General features: G+C 37.0%; 1 protein-coding gene across 1 annotated transcript in view; it reads right to left on the reverse strand.

Moving 5' to 3' along the window:
• Positions 1-3,371: 3,371 nt before the first annotated feature.
• Positions 3,372-21,958, reverse strand: part of LOC124775374 — a 607,101-nt gene continuing 588,514 nt past the window's right edge. The window contains exons 236-242 of the mRNA XM_047250212.1: positions 18,312-18,560; positions 17,895-18,083; positions 11,996-12,234; positions 11,480-11,750; positions 10,339-10,577; positions 10,014-10,200; positions 3,372-5,071 (exon numbers count right to left, since the gene is read on the reverse strand). Of these exons, the coding sequence (XP_047106168.1) occupies positions 4,833-5,071; positions 10,014-10,200; positions 10,339-10,577; positions 11,480-11,750; positions 11,996-12,234; positions 17,895-18,083; positions 18,312-18,560 (1,613 nt within the window). The 3' untranslated portion in view covers positions 3,372-4,832. The remainder of the gene's footprint in view (positions 5,072-10,013; positions 10,201-10,338; positions 10,578-11,479; positions 11,751-11,995; positions 12,235-17,894; positions 18,084-18,311; positions 18,561-21,958) is intronic.

Below are 21,958 nucleotides of genomic sequence, written 5' to 3' on the forward strand. Positions count from 1 at the left end.
GACTGACACTAACTTTGGTGCTACTAACAACCTTTACATATGACTAGAATTTCTGTGGGTTTTGTGAAATATCACTTGAAAATATTATGCTACAGTAGCCACTGAAGGCATCTACATCTACATCTATGTAGATACTCCACAAGCCACCATACGGTGTGTGGCAGATGATACCCTGTACCACTACTTGTCATTTCTTTCATGCATTGCTCTCTTGACAGCCAAATGCGCTTCATTCAGCATCTCTCTAACTATAGCCCTATGCTTTGTTTTACACTTATGTTGCAGTAGTCTCTGTTTCTTTACAAAATTTCTTTACAGTGACAGTATACCATGGAGGGTCTCTCGTATCATGAACTATTCTACTCAGTACATATCTGCCCATTGCATGGTCAGTTATTCTTTTGCACTTCAGCCACTAAGAAAACTGCAATTTTCTCAATTGATTGTTGGATGATTAAGAGTTCCACCGATGATTGTAGTATGACTAGGGAACTTATATATAAGCAAACTGAGGTTTTCTCTCAAGTTTCTGATTACATCAGAAGGTAAGTCTGGTGAACGATAGGAGAGAGTTACCATTTGATGCCCACTGCTGATGCTGAGCCTTGCCCAAACAATCACTTTAATCAACTTTAAGAATAACTACATTACCTTTGAGGGCAAACATACAAATAGATCAGGGACATGGTACTGGGATGTCTCCTTCCTATGCCAACATTTTCATGGGTTGCTTGGAGGGGGTTTTCCTGGGATCTATGAGCCTTTAGACTCCAGTTTGGTTTAGATACATTGATGACATCTTTTGTCATATGAACTAGTGGTCAGCCAGACCTGCTAAAATTTTTGGAATCTCTAAATATATTCTCCAAATTAAATTTCACATTGTCCTATTCAGAACCTCATGCCACTTTCCTTGATGTTGACCTCACCCTCATTGAGGGTGAGCTACACACTTCTGTTCACATTAAATCTCCTTAACAAACAACAGTACTTACATTTTGACAGCTGCCATCTTTTTCACATCAAAAGTTCCCTCCCAGGCTTGGCACTTGAGGGGACTGTATTTGTCCAAATGCAGACTCTTTACAGCAATGTACCACCATTCTCACTTTGGCCTTCAGTGGACATAATAACCCCACCAGCCTTGTTCAAAAGCTGACTTCCCAGGGCATTGCATCTCATCATGGTACTGCTGATACCTCCAAAAAAACAGCTTAGGGTTATACTTCTTCTCACTCAGTGTTAATCAGCTACTTTGACAAGCCTATAATGAGCCTATACTCCTGCACCCATTTCCCTACCCTACAGCCCCTACCCCTCCAAACGTCCCCACTGGTAAGTCTTGCCCTAAGCAGCCTCCTAAACCAGCTCTGTAACAGGGGAAACATATACTATCAGAGAGAGCAACTTATGGAATGATACGTCATGTGCCAGCTGTTAAGTTAACATTGTTCGCCCTTCTACATTGGTGTGACTACAACCAAGTTATAGTTTAGGGTGAAAGGACATAGACAGAGGGTGTACACTGGCAACACACAATGCAGTTGCGCCTCAGTGCCTGTTTCACCACACTTGCCATCTGGGTTCTCTCCCTTTCCGTGTCTTATCAGAACTACACAGATGGGAACTGGAGTTACATGTCCTTGGCTCTCACTGTGCACCTGACCTTAATTTACATTTACATTAATTTCTTTGGTGTTGGAATCTCTTTTTAGTAACTGCTCCTTTCTTCACTCCCTTTTAGTTTTCTATGGCATTTATTTTCTGACCTGTCTATTTTCTCTCAGCCCCCACCTCACTTGTCTGCCATGTACAATGCACTTGGCTTTCCATTCTTACCAATTCTTGTCAGTAATCTCAGTCTTGCTTATTACTATTCTTTGGGCTTTAAGCTCTAAGGTTTTGAAATCTTGTCCATTACATTGTCCAACAATCAGACTTTCAATCTCATCCCATTCGGTAAGTCTCTGCTGACCCAGTGTTCTGGATGATTTTTCTGTAATTTTCCCATTTCCAAAACCTTGCCAGTCCTTGTGCATCATCTGTCTTCCTTCCCTTTGAACCCTTCTGCTAGAACTAGGAGCCACTGATTCTTAAAGCTTGCACTTTTCCTTGACTTTTGTGTGTGTTTTCTCTTGCTGTTGCTTATTGAGCTGACTTTTTATCCATCCCATTATAATTATTTTCTCTAGCTGCTATTCATTTGTTTATTCACCCATAATTATTTTTACATATTATTAATTTTCTAATAAACATACTGTGGACTATGTACCAATTCCATGAATAACATCATCATAGCTCTAGCTCACTTCGCCCCATGCAACATGATACATAAAAAATAAAATAATAGGAACTTCTCTTTCTGGGACTCCCAAATGTTTTGTCATGTATACCACATCTGCAGGAAAGTCCATTAAATTTTTCCATTTTCTGTACTGTTGAAAAGATCATCTTTGTTATTTAATAAGCTTCTTATGTTCCATAACCACCATGGTCTGAATCTCAAATAATCCCTGTTCTCTTACCTCTTCACCTTAACAACTCTCCTACCATGGCTCCTCCATCCTCTTTGCTTTCAGTTTCAGTTCTTCTTAGTAGCTTATCTTATCTCTTATTTTATTTTTCATCATCCTTTGATGACTGCCCCCCCTCCCCCACCTCTATTTTCTATTTGCTTCCATGTCCTCCTTTCAAAGCGTGGCATAATCTATGGCTTCACACACTTTCCTTCTGCTATCCAACTATCTGCAGTCTACACTGCCACTCCTGTAAATTGCATTTTTGGTTTTAGAATAATTCCAGTATTCACCATCATTATCATCACCATTGTCATTGTCTTTGTCATCACAACTTTGCCACTCTTTGCTTAATATTTTAGATTGCTGCTGTTCTGTTTTTTAAGTCAGTAATTACAAAGAATATACTCTCACTGATGAATTGTAATCATTAGTAGTAACTTATTATAACTGATGGAAAATACTGTAATTATTTAAGGCCGTTAATCTCACTTTAGGGGTTGCAACAGCTTTTCTGAATTATAACAAAAGCGCCTTTCTGGATATAGAATTCAGTTTAATTAATCTGTTAGTAGAGTATGTCAACAAATTCATATGAACAAGAATAATTTATAAAAATTAAGTGCTTCAGTTTTTCTTAAATTACCTATACTGTGCTAAACTTGTGCAATGCTCTTTAAATTATTAAAATTTCATAAACCAAACCTAAAGCTATGATAACCACAGCAGGTTAAAGTGAACAAACTTTGGCACCTTCTACTGTACTGTATTTCTACAGTATGATATGTCTACACTAAATGAGTTTTGTTACCAGACTGTGGATGACTGTGCAGGAATAAGGAAAAATTAAACTGATTTAATTATAACAACATCTTTATTAGACATTTATCACAATTACAAGACTCACTCACTGTTAAGAATTATTTCAGGCCTCTGGAAACAAAGAGTATTTCAGAAGTTAAATTAAAGCAACTGCTTAATTTGATTAATACAATTATCATAAATGGCACAGCATACCACCTTTACCCTTCACCGAAAAAAATTTTGAATGAAGAGATTCCTAATATTCAAAAGGAAAAAAACAGTATCCCTTCAAAATAACTAACAGAAGCACATTAGTACAATCTGGTAGAAACACATAAATTACACTGCAGAATGTGCCTATGTTAGAAACTTTGTTCTTACAGAATAAACAGCAGCTTGCTGATGTAACACAAATGAAACCACTGAAAATTCTGCAATTTTGGCATTATATACAGAAATTTATTTTCAGACAAGGTGGTATGCACAGCATAGGATGAGAATTCTTCTGTACAATACATGAGGCAAATGTGACCAACTCATGCATATCTACAGCTACTGTAGCAAAATGGCAGTCTTTTATGGGACAAACATTTAATAAATATTTAAATGAAGATGTGATGAAAATAAGAGTGTAGGCTAAATTGTCAGTTCTGCTGCAATCTAATTGCAAATGGAAGACTTGTTATTCATGGCTTTAGAGAGGTCCAAATCTTTTCTTCAAGTTACAGCAGATAAATTAATAAATATTATTTGGAAAATTATTTGACATTCAAAACATCATACTTCTTTATTTGTGAAGGTGTGTAATGATGATTGCAAAACTGGCAGGCAGGTTTACCATACTGTTTTTTATGATGAGTTAATGATAAATTGTGACATGGAATTGTAGAATATTAGCACAAGTAACAGAAAAGTATCTGACACAAACAACAACATAACACACAAAATACATATCAACATTATTCACATTTATTATTTATATCATTGTAACTACTCAAATCCTCCAATGGCTAATTCAGTCAAGCTCACAATGCAGCAAAGAAATCTAGCTTAGGGGTACAAGATGTAAAATAATAAAACCAATAGCATAAAAGTGGAGGCAATCCTACATTAATGACCAAAATCATAACAAGTTTAAGTCTGACAGTATGTTTTAAGTCTTGCAATACCAAGATTTTCAGTATGAACTACTATAAAATAAACCACCACCACTGCTATGTGGAACAAACCCTATTTCGTGTCATTTACACAAAGCCATTGGAGGAGGTGACTACATTGTGGAAAATGCATTTTAGATCTTTAGATTATGACTGCAATATGATCTCAATTGCATTTTCACTTTTCCTCCTTAGCAACACAAGATACATACTATACATTCTGAAAATAGTCCATTAATAATTGAAGCTAACCATTGTATGAAGGAGGAACTAGTTTCTTTATGTCAGTCACAAACTGAGCACCAGAGTGATTGATTCAGGTCCCACATGTTTTACTTGAGTAAAATATCACAAATCACGTAAGATAATCAGGCGAAGGTTCGGCAACTGGTTCTGGTGTTGTAAAAAGTGGATTTGGGAATTCAGGAGGATGAGGCAATGGCCCAGCCAGCTTTGGTCTTCGACGGTAAGCTACAAGCCAACACGATACTGCTACTGCCACAGCTACTAATGCAAGGAGAGCAGTTATCACAAGAGCAATTATGAATCCAACCATTGATACACATATGTCTTCAGGTTTCTGTGTCTCTGGTGCTGTAAAATTAAGGAAAATTTTCTTTTTTAGATAAAGGAAATGATCATTAAATTAATAATAATTTAGTATTAGATATGATTACTGAATGTTGCATTATTTGTAAACATTGATTCATTCATTCATACGACATGTTCCACATCTCTATATGCTTCCACACATAAGTGCACAAAAAACACATAACTATGTTAGCAAACCATAAAATGACAAACTTTCACTAAATAGTGATAAAAATGAAAAAGTTGACAATGTTGCTCAGATTAACCTATCAATTTCAAAGTCGATCTTTTGTACACATTTCCTTTATGCATTACTTCCTTTCTTCATTTCAATTGCTATGTCAAAGCATATATTAACAATTTAGTGACTATTTTGCTGAAACTATCAATTAACAAACTAAGATATATGAAAAGCACCTGATAACTGCCAGGCATTATTATCACCAGTCACACTTGCCTTATCATTTAATTTTGAAACCATGGCACATTTTCTACAAGTATATGTACCTGTCGAGCCCTTGCTTATCATAATAGTGGTGCATACACTGTAAGTAACCATTACATATATGTAAATGCTCAAACAGTCTGTAATATCTACCACACCTTTGCAAGCACTGGAGGAGGGGGATACTGAAAACATGTTCACACCTGAAGACTGAACGAGAACCGAATCATCTATGCAATGTGAATAGTCCATTTAAATGTGAACTAAAGAAGTGCCAGCCACTACTTTACAGACACCTTCTTCCTATGTTCTAATAGACGCCATTCTTTCCTTTTTCCTTGGGAATTTCAATCTTCATACACATCTTGGTCATCTGATGCGTTCCATCCTATCTCTCTAGTTACTGGAGCCACAATAGTTGTCTTGTTTCTATGGAACAAATTATCACCATATTCGCTGTCATAGCTTCTTCTACCGAATTGTTTCTACATATTCCATCCTAAACATGCCACAATTTTTTGTACAACAGTGACTCCAGTGCCAGCAATCTTCTTTTCACTCTGTCCTTAATTCAGCTCACAGACCTTTACATTATATATGGCAATACTTTTGGTAATAGTTTTGTAAATTATGTAGTGTTCTTTCTCTTACACTGTTCAGCTGTCATGTGTACGTAATAATCCAGTGTCTTTCCAAAATACGATATTAACATAATTTCTGGTTGTTTATTGTAACTTGAATCTTTCTTACTGGTCTACATCTACATGGATACTCCTCAAATCACATTTAAGTGCCTGGCAGAGGGTTGATCAAACCACATTCACAATTCTCTATTATTCCAACCTCGTGTAGTACATGGAAAGAACAAACAACTATATCTTTCCATACGGGCTCTGATTTCCCTTACTTTATCGTGGTGATCATTTCTCCCTATGTAGGTCAGTGCCAACAAAACATTTTCGTGTTCAGAGGAAAAAGTTGGTGGCTGGAATTTCATGAGAAGATTCTGTCACAACGAAAAACACCTTTCTTTTAATAGTGATGTTCAGCCCAAATCCTGTATCATTTCAGTGACACTCTCTCCCATATTTCGTGACAATACAAAATGTGCTGCCCTTCTTTGAACTTTTTCGATGTACTTCGTCAGTCCTATCTGGTAAGGATCTCACACTGCACAGCAGTGTTCTAAAAAGAGGACAGACAAGTGTAGCATAGGCAATCTCCTTAGTAGGTCTGTTACATTTTCTAAGTGTCCTGCCAATAAAACGCAGTCTTTGGTTAGCCTTCCCCACAACATTTTCTATGTGTTCCTTCCAATTTAAGTTGTTCGTAATTGTAATTCCTAGGTCTTGGTGATATGAAACCTACAAACATTGGAAAAAATGTGGTAATTTTAATGGTAGTTTTTTTAAGCCTGGCAAAGTCACAGTCAGTATATTTCATTCTCTTTTTCAACATACTGTAGAAAAGTTTTTATCTTATTACTGTAAGACCCATAGATGTGTTTTTCTCCCAGTTTACAAACAATCCAATTATGCAAGGAAGTAAATTTCACAATAAATTGCTTTTCTTACTTTAAAGAAGATATTTAATGTTCTCTGTTTCCCATTTAGTTCTTTCGGTCCTCACTTATAAAAGACTTGACCTTTTATATATATATATATTTTAATAGAGGGAAACATTCCACATCGGAAAAATATACCTAAAAACAAAGATGATGTGACTTACCAAACAAAAGCGCTGGCACGTAGATAGACACACAAACAAACACAAACATACACACAAAATTCAAGCTTTCGCAACAAACTGTTGCCTCATCAGGAAAGAGGGAAGGAGAGGGAAAGACGAAAGGATGTGGGTTTTAAGGGAGAGGGTAAGGAGTCATTCCAATCCCGGGAGCGGAAAGACTTACCTTAGGGGGAAAAAAGGACAGGTATACACTCGCACACACACTCATATCCATCCGCACATACACAGACACAAGCAGACATTTTTAAAGGCAAAAAACTCTTTGCCTTTACAAATGTCTGCTTGTGTCTGTGTATGTGCGGATGGATATGAGTGTGTGTGCGAGTGTATACCTGTCCTTTTTTCCCCCTAAGGTAAGTCTTTCCACTCCCGGGATTGGAATGACTCCTTACCCTCTCCCTTAAAACCCACATCCTTTTTTCTTTCCCTCTCCTTCCCTCTTTCCTGATGAAGCAACCGTTGGTTGCGAAAGCTAGAATTTTGTGTGTATGATTGTGTTTGTGTGTCTATCGACCTGTCAGCACTTTCGTATGGTAATTCACATCATCTATATATATATGATTGCTTCTCACAGTGAAACTTTAAATCTGACAGAATGTGTACTGAGATATCTTATTCTTTTATTCATTGTATCAGGCCACATTTAAGACACATTTGCATATATGACATGTGCAATATTAATGTGTGACATGGTGGCCTTCATAATCTTAAAATGGGTACAAACAAACTAAGTTTATCCTTCAGTGACTTTCTAACTGATTCAGTCTCCTCCTTGTATGTTTCACGTAGCTGCATACCACATAACTCCTGACAAAGGTCCATACACTTGAAAATTTGCTTTCAGCTTACAAAGTTTTTGGCAGGATATGATTAGTAAATGTTATGCCTATCTATTGTGGACCACTAAATATTTTTCACTTTTTCACAGCAGAGATCTGTTAGCTTGAGCTTCTTCTTCCTCACTTAATATGCCTTTTGGGTCTAATGAATATTTTTAACCTGTATGACTGTACCCTTCAGCAATTTGCAGCATTTTTTGATATGAAATTCTGCAGCTGGATTGTGACAGTCCTTTGTACTGTTTTATAGATGCTGACCTCTTCTGTATGATATTTTAGCACCATTACTAATCAAACAGGTGGCAGATTAGCAGTATACTTCTGCTTGCATGTTTTAATGAGAAATGCCATTTGAAGTGACTGATGAAAATTAATTAACAAATATCACTTCTCTCTAAAGTTGTGTAAATTGGAGACTTTCTGCCAAGTATGACTTTGAAGCTGGTTTGTATATGACTTTATTGCAAGTGAACATGTATTTCTAATCTTTTGTTTATCACTTTGGGATATGGTTATGTCTTGGTTCAATGAGTCAGTTATTTTTGCGACACGATTTGAGAGACTGCGATGGATTTTTATCACAGCATATCTCTCAACTAAAGAGCAACATATCAAGACCCTATTCTGAATTGCGTCCACATTCTAGAAAGTACAAGGTGATTCAAAAAGAATACCACAACTTTAGGAATTTAAAACTCTGCAACGACAAAAGGCAGAGCTAAGCACTATCTGTCGGCGAATTAAGGGAGCTATAAAGTTTCATTTAGTTGTACATTCTGTGATTTTATCCTTTCTCAAATGGAAACAGATGAATCTTTCATTTCAAAGATTGTGTTTAGTGATGAAGCAACTTTCCACACTAACGGGAAAGTCAACCGTCACAATGTCTGTATATGGGGCACTGAGAATCTGCGGGAAACAACTCAGTATGAACGTGACTCGCCTAAGGTGAACGTTTTCTGTGCCATTTCAGCCAATAAAGTTTTTGGTCCCTTTTTCTTCGAAGGTGCTACTGTAACTGGACTACAGTATCTGGAGATGTTAGAGAATTGGCTGTTCCCTCAGCTCGAACAAGAAGCACAACAATTCATATTTCAGCAGGATGGAACAGCACCACATTGGCACTTATCTGTCCGTAACTACCTGAACGTCAACTACCCGAGGCGATGGATCGGCCGCCAGGCAGCCCGTGACAGAGCACTTCATCACTGGCCTCCAAGAAGCCCTGATCTTACCCCCTGCGATTTTTTCTTATGGGGGTATGTTAAGGATATGGTGTTTCGGCCACCTCTCCCAGCCACCATTGATGAAACGAGAAATAACAGCAGCTATCCAAACTGTTACGCCTGATATGCTACAGAGAGTGTGGAACGAGTTGGAGTATCGGGTTGATATTGCTCGAGTGTCTGGAGGGGGCCATATTGAACATCTCTGAACTTGTTTTTGAGTGAAAAAAAACCTTTTTAAATACTCTTTGTAATGATGTATAACAGAAGGTTATATTATGTTTCTTTCATTAAATACACATTTTTAAAGTTGTGGTATTCTTTATGAATCACCCTGTATATTAACTGTACCAGATTGAAGAAATAAAGTAGAATTAATAATACTCTTATCACTTGGAAAAACAACACACACACACACACACACACACACACACACACACACACACACACACACACACACACATTAAACATACACATTTCTTATGGCCTCAGAATAATATGAACTTGTTTCTACTCACTCACTATTCATTTAATTCTTATTTTCTAGCTAAGCATACTCTCCGAGTCAGTTAATCTTGAACATACAAACTCTCTTAGACTAAGGGAGAGAGGCAGAAAACTGGTTAAGATAATATCCAACACTACATAATAAAATAATTGCACATATTATGACTTTAATTACTCACCATCAGTTGAGGCTGTGTATCTTTCCTCCCTTCGTTCGAATGTCAGTATTGCATTGGACTGTATTGTTATCTCTTCTCTGAGCTGCCCTTCATACATTGACTCCGCAATAGCTACATTAGTGTCATTCTCTGGTGCTTCAATTTCTCGTTTCCGTCGGCCAAATGCATTAGTGTCTCTACAATTTACCTGTATACAAGAAATTAAATATTAGTAATGGTGTACTGAAAAAAACACTATACATAAAATATTTGTGGAAAATTACTGCAAATGACAAAAAATTTATCCTTGAAGTATTACAGTAACAAATAAAAATTTGTTACATACCGGCTGACATTTTCCAAAGCAAACTCTGATGTTGCACTGAAATTTGATGTTGTCACTGCTAGGAAATTTGAATGCATTGAAACTAGCCACTAGAGACTTTGTTTCAGCATTGTATTTCCATTCTCCAAATATCGTTGGATCTGTGGCACAGCCATTTTCATCAGTAACCATATATTCATTTTCTACATTGTTTTCAACAGTTTTTGCGATACAGCTTCGTGCAAAACCACCATATATATCTGTAGAGAAAAAAAAAAAAAATTGCCTGAATTCTTAAGAATAAGTTTGTGAGTAGTATTGTGCATATATGCAAAGCTCTTATGTTAAATGGTCACTATCTTAAAATGGTCTTCACCAGATTTATGCATGTAAGTCTTGTTATCATGCTCTTCCTTCATGTTAGTGAGCACAAAATTAAGTTTTAAATCTACTGGATAACTTGTGAATGCATCTGATGTTTGCACTAGTCCACTGAGTAAGATATAAATGACTTGTAGAATTTCTATAATCAGTTATCTATATGCAAAAGTGAACATGTTGCTTCAAGGCAACTATCATGGTATTCTTTTATGACACTAGGCTGGAATAACTTCATATATCCCATCCCATTCATTAATCCCAAATTAAAATTTCATGTGCCTGTAGGGTGATAGATTTCTGGTTTCTAAATTTTGTTTCTAATGAGGTGGTCACTTGTCTATTAGGTTCCAGTAAACAGTGTTAATTCCATTTTTCTTTTCAAATATATATACTTTTTTTTTTTTTAAAAAAGAAAGGAACCGTAAACACTCTTCAGAGGAAACTAGATGTCATTAAAGGTTCTTTTATTAGGTAAGTGCAGTAAATACGCCAATGTTCAACATTTCCATTATATGGTACATGATGGTCTTATGATCTTAATTTCATCTACAAAGTTTTCTTTTTTGAAATTATTTGTGCAAAGGGTATAAATAATTCATGTTTTTACGTGTGTGAAATTGGTAATGGAGTTATAAATGTGCACAATTAAAGCTTTTGTTTGGAATCTAGCTTTATGTTCATCACATAATTAACTACTAGAGAACTAAATAAAAATCCTACAAATACAAGCCTTTAAAAGGTGTGTTTTTTTTTTTTTTTTTTGACGTAAAAAAATACTTACTGGATGGTGTCACCTCCACGTGAAGCTGCAAGTTTTCACCTATTTCAGCTGACCTAATTTCTTGTCCAGCATTGGTAATTATCTTCATTGTACACACAGGTGGTGGCCCTGTGTTTGCTATAGTGCCAGCTGTTGTGAGCATTGATACATTAAATCCTACTGTTACATTCTGCTCACCAGTTTGATACTTGCAAACAATATGATATGCTTGTGCTGTAGACGTTACAAGTTTAGGGTGTTTCTGTAGCACAAGGAGGAAACTTGCTTCTCTCTGAAAAATATTTTTGAAACACAGTTAAGAGCAGCCCGAAGATTGATGAAAATAGCTAGTCGTGAGTAAATAATTTATAATTAGTAAAAAGAAATCTAAATTATATTTTCACTCTTTTTTTTAAATAATTTTAGGATTAACTATTAAAATTGGTTCAGAAGCTTTTATTCCAAATTGGAGTTATGATCTAGCTCATTCCAACTCTTTAAAGCGCAAGAAGGACAAGACAAAATGAGCATACTTACATTGAAATGAATAAGACCACATGTGCCAAAGTTTACTTTAAAAAGTAATGACTGAGGTGCAGAACCAGAAGATGGGGTAATCAATCTGCTGCAACGATCATCTTTGCTATGGCCTTTCACATAGAGAATACCATTAAATGTCTGGTCAGGCAAGCTAAATTCAACTTCAACCCCATCTGACTTGCAGTTCACAGTGATCTCAGGCTTGGGGAACTCTGTTCTTGGTACACGTGAATCATCTGTAAACATAAATATAACTAATATAAAGAAGAACATGTCATGGCATAGAGGCTGCTAATTTACTAAGCAATAGGTGCCTGTAAATATTAAATTCAAGAACACAAAGAAGAAAGACTGGAAGTTTAGGGTTTAAGATGTAAATGATGAGTTCATTAGAGACTGAGCATAACTGTGGACTAGGCAAGGAGAGCAAATTAAGATGGCTATGAACGATTCAGGCTTTTGTCAAAACTTCTTTAGGGAAATCACAAAATATGTAAGCTCTCTCCACAGTTTACACAGAATGGGTGGAGGAAAAGGAGGAAAGGGTCAGCTGTGATGAAATATTAAGCTATAAAAGCATTTGGTTATAATCATAAACTGCAACAGAATTTCTGAAATTAATTAAACAAAATGACACTGAAAAATTTTCCCAGGTTCTTAAAATGAAAAGTAAGATGATACTGCTCACGTGGAATAGAGTCATAAAGAGTAACTTTTGAGAGACAGAGACAGACAGAGAGAGAGAGAGAGAGAAAGTAGACTTTTTAAATTCCAGGGACAGAAACTCTTAAACTCTGGTGAGGCTTCCAGTACTTTAATGCCTTCCTAAAATTGTGAATGCTATGTCATGTTTATAATTGTACAAACTGCATGATTGTGATGAATAACTGTGCTGCACAAAATGTGTGTATTATTATGAATGACTATGTAGTGAAAGGAATGGAGATGATGAAACTAAATGCCAACATGCGATTAACTTATTTCAAAGAGCATTAATGGGTCTTTTGACTTCATGTCCAGATCTAATAGATATATTACTATGAACTGTTTTGTTATGGAAGGATTTGGAATTCAACTCCACATAATGGTGCGCAATCTGATGAAGAGCAACTGCACATCGTAATATTCATCCCCTGACCTCACAAATTCTGGCACTGGCAATTTCTTCCATCACAACTTGTTCTGGAGCCAATCATTTCCCTAGTCTTCCTAGTCAATATTTACACTTTGGTTCTCCCGGTTGACATTCCGAAGCTTTCATAGAGTATCGGCAAGTCATATCCCAGATGGCCACTCCCCCCCCTCCCTCTCTCTCTCTTTCTCTTTTTGTACTAGAATCTTATTTGCCATGAAAATTATCTTTGAGATAGATCATGCAACTGATCTGAACATTTGATATAAAATTTTTCTTCTAAGTATGCTACCTGTATTCACTATTTATTGCATTGTATGTGATGGTTGTCCAGAAAGTAACCTTGGTTAGGCTATAAATGAAATACTGCAATGGTCAAAGCAAATTTATCACACAAATCTTAGGACTACACCTTTGTATTACTTCTCTATATAACCCACAATATAATCACAATTCGTAGGTGAATTTCCTTTTTATAAAATTCTGCCACTTGAGGTAGCAGCCAACCTGTGGCAACATCTTGAAGTTCTTTGTTGGAATCAAAGCATTTGAACCCAAGATACTTGTCCATGATCATGAAGAGTCAGAAATCACTTGGGAGCCAAGCCTGGAATGTAAGGCTGCTGTTCAACACTGCCCAATTTGAACTGACACAAATCAGAGTTTGGGCAAACATTCCCATGCAAATACATGACAGTAGCAACTTGATTTGAATGGATCTTCTCACTTTTTGATTGTTCTTCAACATTCGATAAAATCCACAAACAAGATTTCTTTAGTGTACCAAAAAAATGGTAGCCATAATCTTTATGGCTGACCATTTTTTGCATGCTTTTTTGGTTTACTGGATAAGTTGATATGACCCACACCACTGACTGCTTTTTTATGTCTACTGTAGCAAGAAAAACCCACATATTTTCTCTTGTGATGTGGAAGGAGAAGGCCTACTGAACAGAGAGAAAGGAATTTTGGAACTCAATGAGCACAGAAAATCTGGTACTTTAAAAATTTAGTCACAAAACACACCATTGAGAGTTGAGATATCATGAAATACCCATTTTCATGAATATTTTCATCAATTTTTTTATACCTGTTTGTTGATAACTAAATACAGAAAGCCAAATTTTTGATGATCATTAACATTTGTACTTCAAATCTTACACAAATGACACTGTTATATGAAAACGAAGGACTGTTACTCACCACGTAAAGGAGGCAGTGTGCTGCAGATAGGTGCAATGAAAAAGATAGCTAAAAGATTAAGGTTTCAGATAAGGTCCTTTCTGTAAAATAGGAGATACACACATATTTTTACACAAGCACAAGCACAATTCACACATACACGGCCAGTGTCTTCGGACATTGGAGCCCAGCTACTACAGTGGTCATGTGCATGTGAGTTGTATGAAAATGTATGTGTGTTTTCTATTTTGGAAGAAGGATATTGCCCAAAAGCTTAATATTTTAGCAGTCTTTCTCGTTGTGTCTGTCTGCAACTCAGCACCTTCTTTATGTGATGAGTAACACTCTATCCTTTCTATATTATAGTATAATTTGTGTAAGAATTGAAGGACAAATGTAGCCTGACTACTCCAGTGTCTGCAAGACAGTGGCCATGTTTGTGTGCGTTGTGCTTGTGTGAAAATGGGTGTGTGTGTTTTCTATTTCGGAAGGACCACCTTGTTCAAACACTTAATATTTTAGCATCTTTTTTATTGTGCCTGCATGAGACTCAGCACCTTCTCTTTGTGGTAAGTAGCAATCTATCCTTTCCACATTGTCATTATTTCATACAGGACTTTCCATTATCTGACACACAACACCTATGGTCATCACATGCCATCCATATTACAGTATATATTTCCTGAGGGAAGTGGACAACTTGGATATTTTTTGTCATGAGAAACTAAATTACGAAATGGATTTTACATTCGGTGAGATTTTAAATTGCAATGCTCATTTTGACTGCTACTGTAGGCACGGATTTCTAATTTTCATGGCCGTAAGCACAGATCCGACTGTGTAAGTTAGTGTAATGACTGTTCCGTTCCCTCCTGCTTCTTCCCACACTACATGAAATGGGCATTACTTTCCAGATAGCTCTAATATTTTTTGTCATTTAGGAATGTGTTCCTTATCTTGTCTTTTCTATAGCACCTTTTAAGAACTCTAAGAAATCTCACCTTAATGTCCTGGACTCTTGAAATTTTGCTTTTCTTAGATGTCTAAGTTCAGATTCGATAGTAATAAAACTGGACAAGTTAGTGTGTAGAAGTTTATCCTTGTTCGTCTATTGCCTTGTTGTTCAGAAATTTTTGTATTGTTTCAATTATCTGACTGACATTAGTGATTTTGTCATGGTCCAGTATCTCTATCACAATTTAAATTGTATCCATGAAATCTGAAGTCTGATTCTTGTTCCACAATCTTAATTTCAAAAAGACTGACAAATTTTGTCAAGTGAGTTGGAGCAACAAAAATTTGAACACCATCCAGGTGACTTAGTAGCTGTCTGCCAGAAAATCCTACTCCTGCAACAAAAAGGTAGAAGCCACATGGTTCCTGGCCATCACGCGCTGAAAGTCGCTGATGCCTTAAAATTTGGCTTTCTGACTAAGGGGGAAATATCCTGACAGAGGATCAGAGGTTCTCCAAGGAAAAGAGAAGCAACTGAAAGAGATGACAACAAATAAGTTGCCTGGTCCAGATGGAATCCCAGCTCAGTTTTACAGAGAGCACTCTACAGCACTGGCCCCTTACCCAGCTTGCATTTATCATGTATCTCACACTCAGTGGAAAGTCCCAAGTGGCTGGAAAAAAATGCAGATGGCTTCCGTACATCAGAAAGGTGCGAGATTGTATCTGCAAAATTACAGACCAATATCCTTAACATCAGTTTACTGCAGAAACTCTCGAACATATTCTCAGCTCTAATACAATAAATTTCCTTGGGATGGAAAGTCATCTTCCACAAATCAGCACAGCTTTCGAAAGAATCGCTCGTGAGAAACTCAGCTTGCCCTTTTGTTGCATGATATCCTGCAAACCATGGATGAAGGGTAACATACAGATTCCATGTTCCCAGATTTCTGAAAAGTGTTTGACACAGTGTCTTACTGCAGACTGTTAATGGAGGTACAAGTATAGGGAATCCCCAGATATGTGAGTGGCTTGAAGAAATCTTAAGTAATAGAATCCATTATTTTGTCCTTGATGGTGAGTGTTCATGAGACAAGGATATTGTTGGGAGAAGTTCAGGGAAGTGTGATAGGACCACTCTTATTTTCTACACAACATGGTCCAAAACAGTTTTAAAAGCTTTTAAGTGTTGCAGGGCAGGCCGTGCCAAGAAATAAATGTTAAGAAAAAAATTCAAAAGGTTGCACTGTTTCAGATTTAATTAGTGTTTAATTTAGTCAGTCAGGTCACTGTGCATGCAAATTCAAGCATGCCACCAGATGCAATTAGTACAGTTATTCTCATAACATAGACAACAGCGACAAAGACTGCTCAGTCTTTGGCTTGGATTCAATCCTTACTATGGCCCCTTGTCCAATTTTTGTATCACTTTCTTGTTTGATTTTAGGACACCAAATGAAGAACATGTTTGGCAACACTATCATTGGTGGGGTATTTGAATTTGCATGCACAACGGCCTGAATGGCTAACTTTGATGCTAATTTACTTCAAAACAGTGCAATATACTGAATTTTTTCCTTAACAATCGTTTCTCGGCAACAACCCATTCTGCAACACTATTACAAGCTTTTCAGACTCGTTCTGGTCACCTTGCATACATAAGTGATCTGACAGACAGGTGAGCAACAATCTGCAGCTGTTTGCTGATTACACTGGTGTAGAGGAATGTGTCATTGTTGAGTGATAAGATGATTTAGAAAAAATTTCTAGTTAGTGTAATGAATGGCAGCTTGCTCTAAATGTAGATAAATGAAAGTTAATGTGGATAAGTAGTAAAAACAGTCCTATAAGGTGCAAATATAGCATTAGTAGTGTGCTGCTTGACACAGTCATGTTGTTTAAATATCCAGGCCTAATGTTGGAAAGCAATATAAAATGGACTGAGCACAGAAGAACAGTAGTAAGGAAGACAAATACTTGACTTCGATTTTTTGGAAGAATTTTAGGTAACTGTTGTTCAGCTGTAATGGAGACCACACACAGAGTAATAGAGTGACCCATTCTTGAATACTGCTCGAGTGTTTAGGATCTGGACGGATTAAAGGAAGACATCGAAGCAATTCAGTAGTGCACTGCTAGATTGGTTACTGATAGATTTGATCAACACGTATGAATTATAGAGATGCTTCGTGAACTCAAAAGGGAATTTCTTGAGGGAAAACGACATTCTTTTTGTAAAACACTGTTGAGAAAATTTAGAGAACCAGCCTTTGAAGCTTACTGCAGGACAATTCCACAGCCACCAATGTACATTTTGTGTAAGGCTACAAACATAAGATAACAAAAATTAGGGCTCATATATATGGAGGCATATAGACAGTTATCATCCCCTTGCTCAATTTGCAATTGGAACTGGAAAGGAAATGACTAGTAATGATAAAATATGCAAACTGCCATGCACTATGTGAAATATGTCAGTAGCCGCAGGTGTAGAAATTGGGGTATTTTGGAGAACATGTATCTCACCCACGTAATTACTCGTAGTATGAAAAGAAGTGTGAGCATGAGATGTCAGGCAGAACAGATGACACAAAATTTAATTAACCTGTAAAATTAAGTACTTACTGCAAGCAATTTCAGGGTTTCCAGACCATCCAGGATGGCACACACATACTGCCTGGTGGTTACTTGCACTGCAGTATGCATCCACTCCACACTGTTTAGTTCGACATGGATTCTCACAAGTCTTGGTTTCCTGATTACAGTACATCTCATCGGCACAATCATCATCATCATTACATTTTGGAGATTTGTCTGTTAAAAACAAGATAAAATTGAAAACTAAACTTCATGGTATAGCATTGTTTAAACATTTTTAAAGAATTTTTTCTGTACTGAGATCTGTAAAGAATCTGTGAGAATTCTCTTCTTGTAGTATATAATAACATTGTTAAATATTGCAGGACACAAATTAAACTGATGATAATAAGTTATGCAAAGATGCCCCCCCCCCAAATAAATAAATAAATAAAATATATTTACCTTTTACACAATATCCCTTCTCATCCAAGTGATAACCCACTTGGACTGGACAGACACAACGACCACGTTCATCTATGATCATACCTTTTTCCAGTGCACAAACACATTGACCCTTTTCATCAATTTTGAATCCTTGTTGTGCAACACAACGAATACATGTGTCACTGTCATCTAAGCCATAACCAGGTGGACAAACACAGTTGCCCTTTTCATCCAGAACTTGACCCTTCCCAACTGGACATGTTCGAGCTGCACAGACAAACACTTGAGTAAAATTGACTGTGAGATTTACATTATACTCATATGTATATGTTAAAAGTTTTGCTTATGGAGCTAATAAAATTTGGAGGTGAGCACCTAGTAGTTATTAAAAAAGAAAGGCAACATTATACTCCATACTAGCTAATATACTTAATATGTATGTTCCATGAAACAAGGATGTATCTTCATTCCTCAGAGTCCCTGCATGTAGACAGTCAAGTTTTCTAGAAGGGACAACATTAAAATAGATGTTTTATTTATAGGGCGCACAATAGGCCTACTGTATACTTCACTTATGATTCTGCAAGACCCCTAGGTGATTATAAAAAGATAAATATGTACGAAAATAACCATTCTTCGGTCTCATTTCACTATCTAAAGATCATCACAAAACTAAAACTTTAGCAATTCGGATACCACATTTAACATCAAAGTTGCCTTAAGATTTTCCGCAATCTTGCGGATAAGGGTTTTTGTACAGAGTAGTATGTCAAATATTTTAAAAACAAGGGCAATATTTGCAGCATACAAAACCAATTATCTGTCATTTTACTGGTATTTTCTGCTTTTGTTGAACCTACACATGTCAAGAGTGTTCAATCACTTCTCTTCCAAAAGTTCCATTTAGAAATGGAGAACCAATTGCACAAAAGAATATTCTCAGGTAAGAAACAGTACACACAGAGCTAGTTCTGAATGTTGCTGATAGCATGAAGAAAATAAATAAATAAAAGCCCTGTTGGCATACGTTTTAAATAAATGCACTGAAATAAACACATCATTTCAAACTCTTACAACTTTCTTCATGCAGCCTTTGCCAGTACTGTTAACACTACTTGCAGTTTGGAACAGATGAGTGTGTACAACATTTCACAGTGTTTCAGACTATTACTCTTACTGTTTCTCCAGTATGACACTGGGTAATGCTATCTACAAGACGGCATTCATTTCTACACCCTTTCATGTCTACTTGACCATCACTGTACCTCAAATTGAAATGAGGCTCATCACAAAAGACAATTTTTTATCAGGTGGCATACAGATGAAACCATTCTAGTTGCATATTGATCTGACATCAAAAGTATCTTGTATAAACAAAATTATGCACATCGTCCTCACTGCAGCAGAAAACAGTATGGGTAAAAAACAGCACAAATGGGATAATGCTCCAACAACAATGTTTGACATGTAGCTAAGCAGTATACCACTGCAGATGAAGCATATTTCAACACATGCTAGAGTGACTGAGACAGACAGAGAGACTTATAAATATCTCCTGTGGTGTCACCGCCAGACACCACACTTGCTAGGTGGTAGCCTTTTAAATCGGCCGCGGTCCGCTAGTATACGACGGACCCGCGTGTCGCCACTGTCAGTAATTGCAGACCGAGCGCCACCACACGGCAGGTCTAGAGAGACTTACTAGCACTTGCCCCAGTTGTACAGCCGACGTTGCTAGCCATGGTTCACTGAGAATTACGCTCTCAATTGCCGAGAAGATAGTTAGCATAGCCTTCAGCTAAGTCAATTGTTACGACCTAGCAAGGCGCCATTTATCCTTTGCTATGTATCTAATGAAGCATGTACAGTAACAAGACCAATGTTCACCAATTGTGGATTAAAGTTAAGTATTCCAGCAGCTACGTACTTTTCTTGATAGCATTCATTACGTATCCTGTTTCAGACCTCACACTAGCCTGCGTGAGTTAAACGTGTGCCTTTCGGTTACCTGTCACTGTGGATTGGCTGTCTTGCCAGTCCACAACAGCTCCAATCCCACAATTTAAATCACTGTTTTGGAATTGCTGCCTTCAGTTATCAGACAAATGCTCAAACTGGTAATCCCCTTCTAAATATAAGTTTACTGACCAAAATATTAGCCACCCCTCTAAAAGAGCATATTAGTCACTTTGGAGGCCTGTAGATGGTATAGAAAAGGTACCAGGCAGTCACGTGAGCCTCTATCTGTGACGTAAGTCACAACAGTAAAGTGGTGTGTATATGGCAGTTGGTTATATGCAATTAGTGCACCAGCAGTAAGGTGGTATAATGTTTGGATGTGCCCATGAGCACACCATGAATAACATTGCCCTATTGGTGGACTGTCCAACATATTTTCAAGCAATAGTGTACCACTAGCAGTCACATAACCATTCCTGTAAAAAGCCAACAAGACCTGGAGGAGTGTCACACCTTGTCAATGACAACTGGTTTCAAACCAACTGTCAGTGAATGCAGGTCCATCACAACTAGTTTATGATTTATACTGCAAAGGGAGCTGCATCCAATGGACATTTGAAATTGGGCAACTTGCAAAGGGGTCTGTTTCTTAGCATCATAGAGCTGCATGTCTTCAATACGCCACAAAATACAGAAATGAGAAATTGGCAGACCATAAGTGTGGAGTCCAATGAGACATGATTTTGCCTCTTCACAAATGATGAAGGGCATCGAGTGTACCAAAGGCCCACTGAAGCATTGAACTCTACAAGGAGTAATTAAGGCTGGAGGTGGTTCTGTAAGATCTTGAGGATGTTTTTTGTACAGTGACTTGGGCCCACTCTTTCAGATTACCACAAACATGAACCAGGATGTTTATTTCAACATTCTTTGTGATCAAGTGTTGCTCTTCCTTCCACATCTTTATAATCAGCATGCTGTGGACACTCCTGTCTTCCTAGCTGACAACAATTGTGTCACAGGACTGCGTTCTTACATATTTGGTACTCTATCGCACATTGACTGGCCCAGTAAATCAGCCAATCTCGTTCCCATAGAAAATATTGGGAACTATTTGAAAATGGTGGGTGAAACATAGCAATCAAATTCATCTCCACATGTTGGTAACTCTTTGGGATCTAATCATTAATGAGTGACTTCAGCTGGATGTGACATAACTAAAGGAACTTGCACACTGTCTTCCTAGCTGACTACATTCTTGTTCTATGTGAGTGCTACAGAGTTCACATTCATACTCTTGTTCTGTACATTATATCATCTAGATGCCGTAAGCTGTTCCCAGTGCACCACAAATTTCATTTACATAATTTGTATGTGGTGGTGTCATTATTACAAACTGCAGTGGGTATTAGTAAAACTGTCAATAAAAATGTAACAATAAGTGGGGCAGGTTATTAGTAAAACTGTCAATAAAAATGTAACAATAAGTGGGGCAGGTTATTTTACCAAAGTCACGAACAGTTTACCATTCCAACTACAGTACAAATACAGTAGAGAAATGCTTGATATTTTAAATTAAAGGAAATACTATTCACACAAATTGAGACAATGGTGTCACCAACTATGTAATTCTGAAGGAGTTTTATTCTGCATCAATGTGCACACTGGTTTGAAACTTTTTGGCAGATTAAAACTGTTTGCAGGAC

The sequence above is a fragment of the Schistocerca piceifrons genome, chromosome 1 (genome assembly GCF_021461385.2).
Source record: "Schistocerca piceifrons isolate TAMUIC-IGC-003096 chromosome 1, iqSchPice1.1, whole genome shotgun sequence".
In the NCBI taxonomy this organism is placed as follows: Eukaryota; Metazoa; Arthropoda; class Insecta; order Orthoptera; family Acrididae; genus Schistocerca; species Schistocerca piceifrons.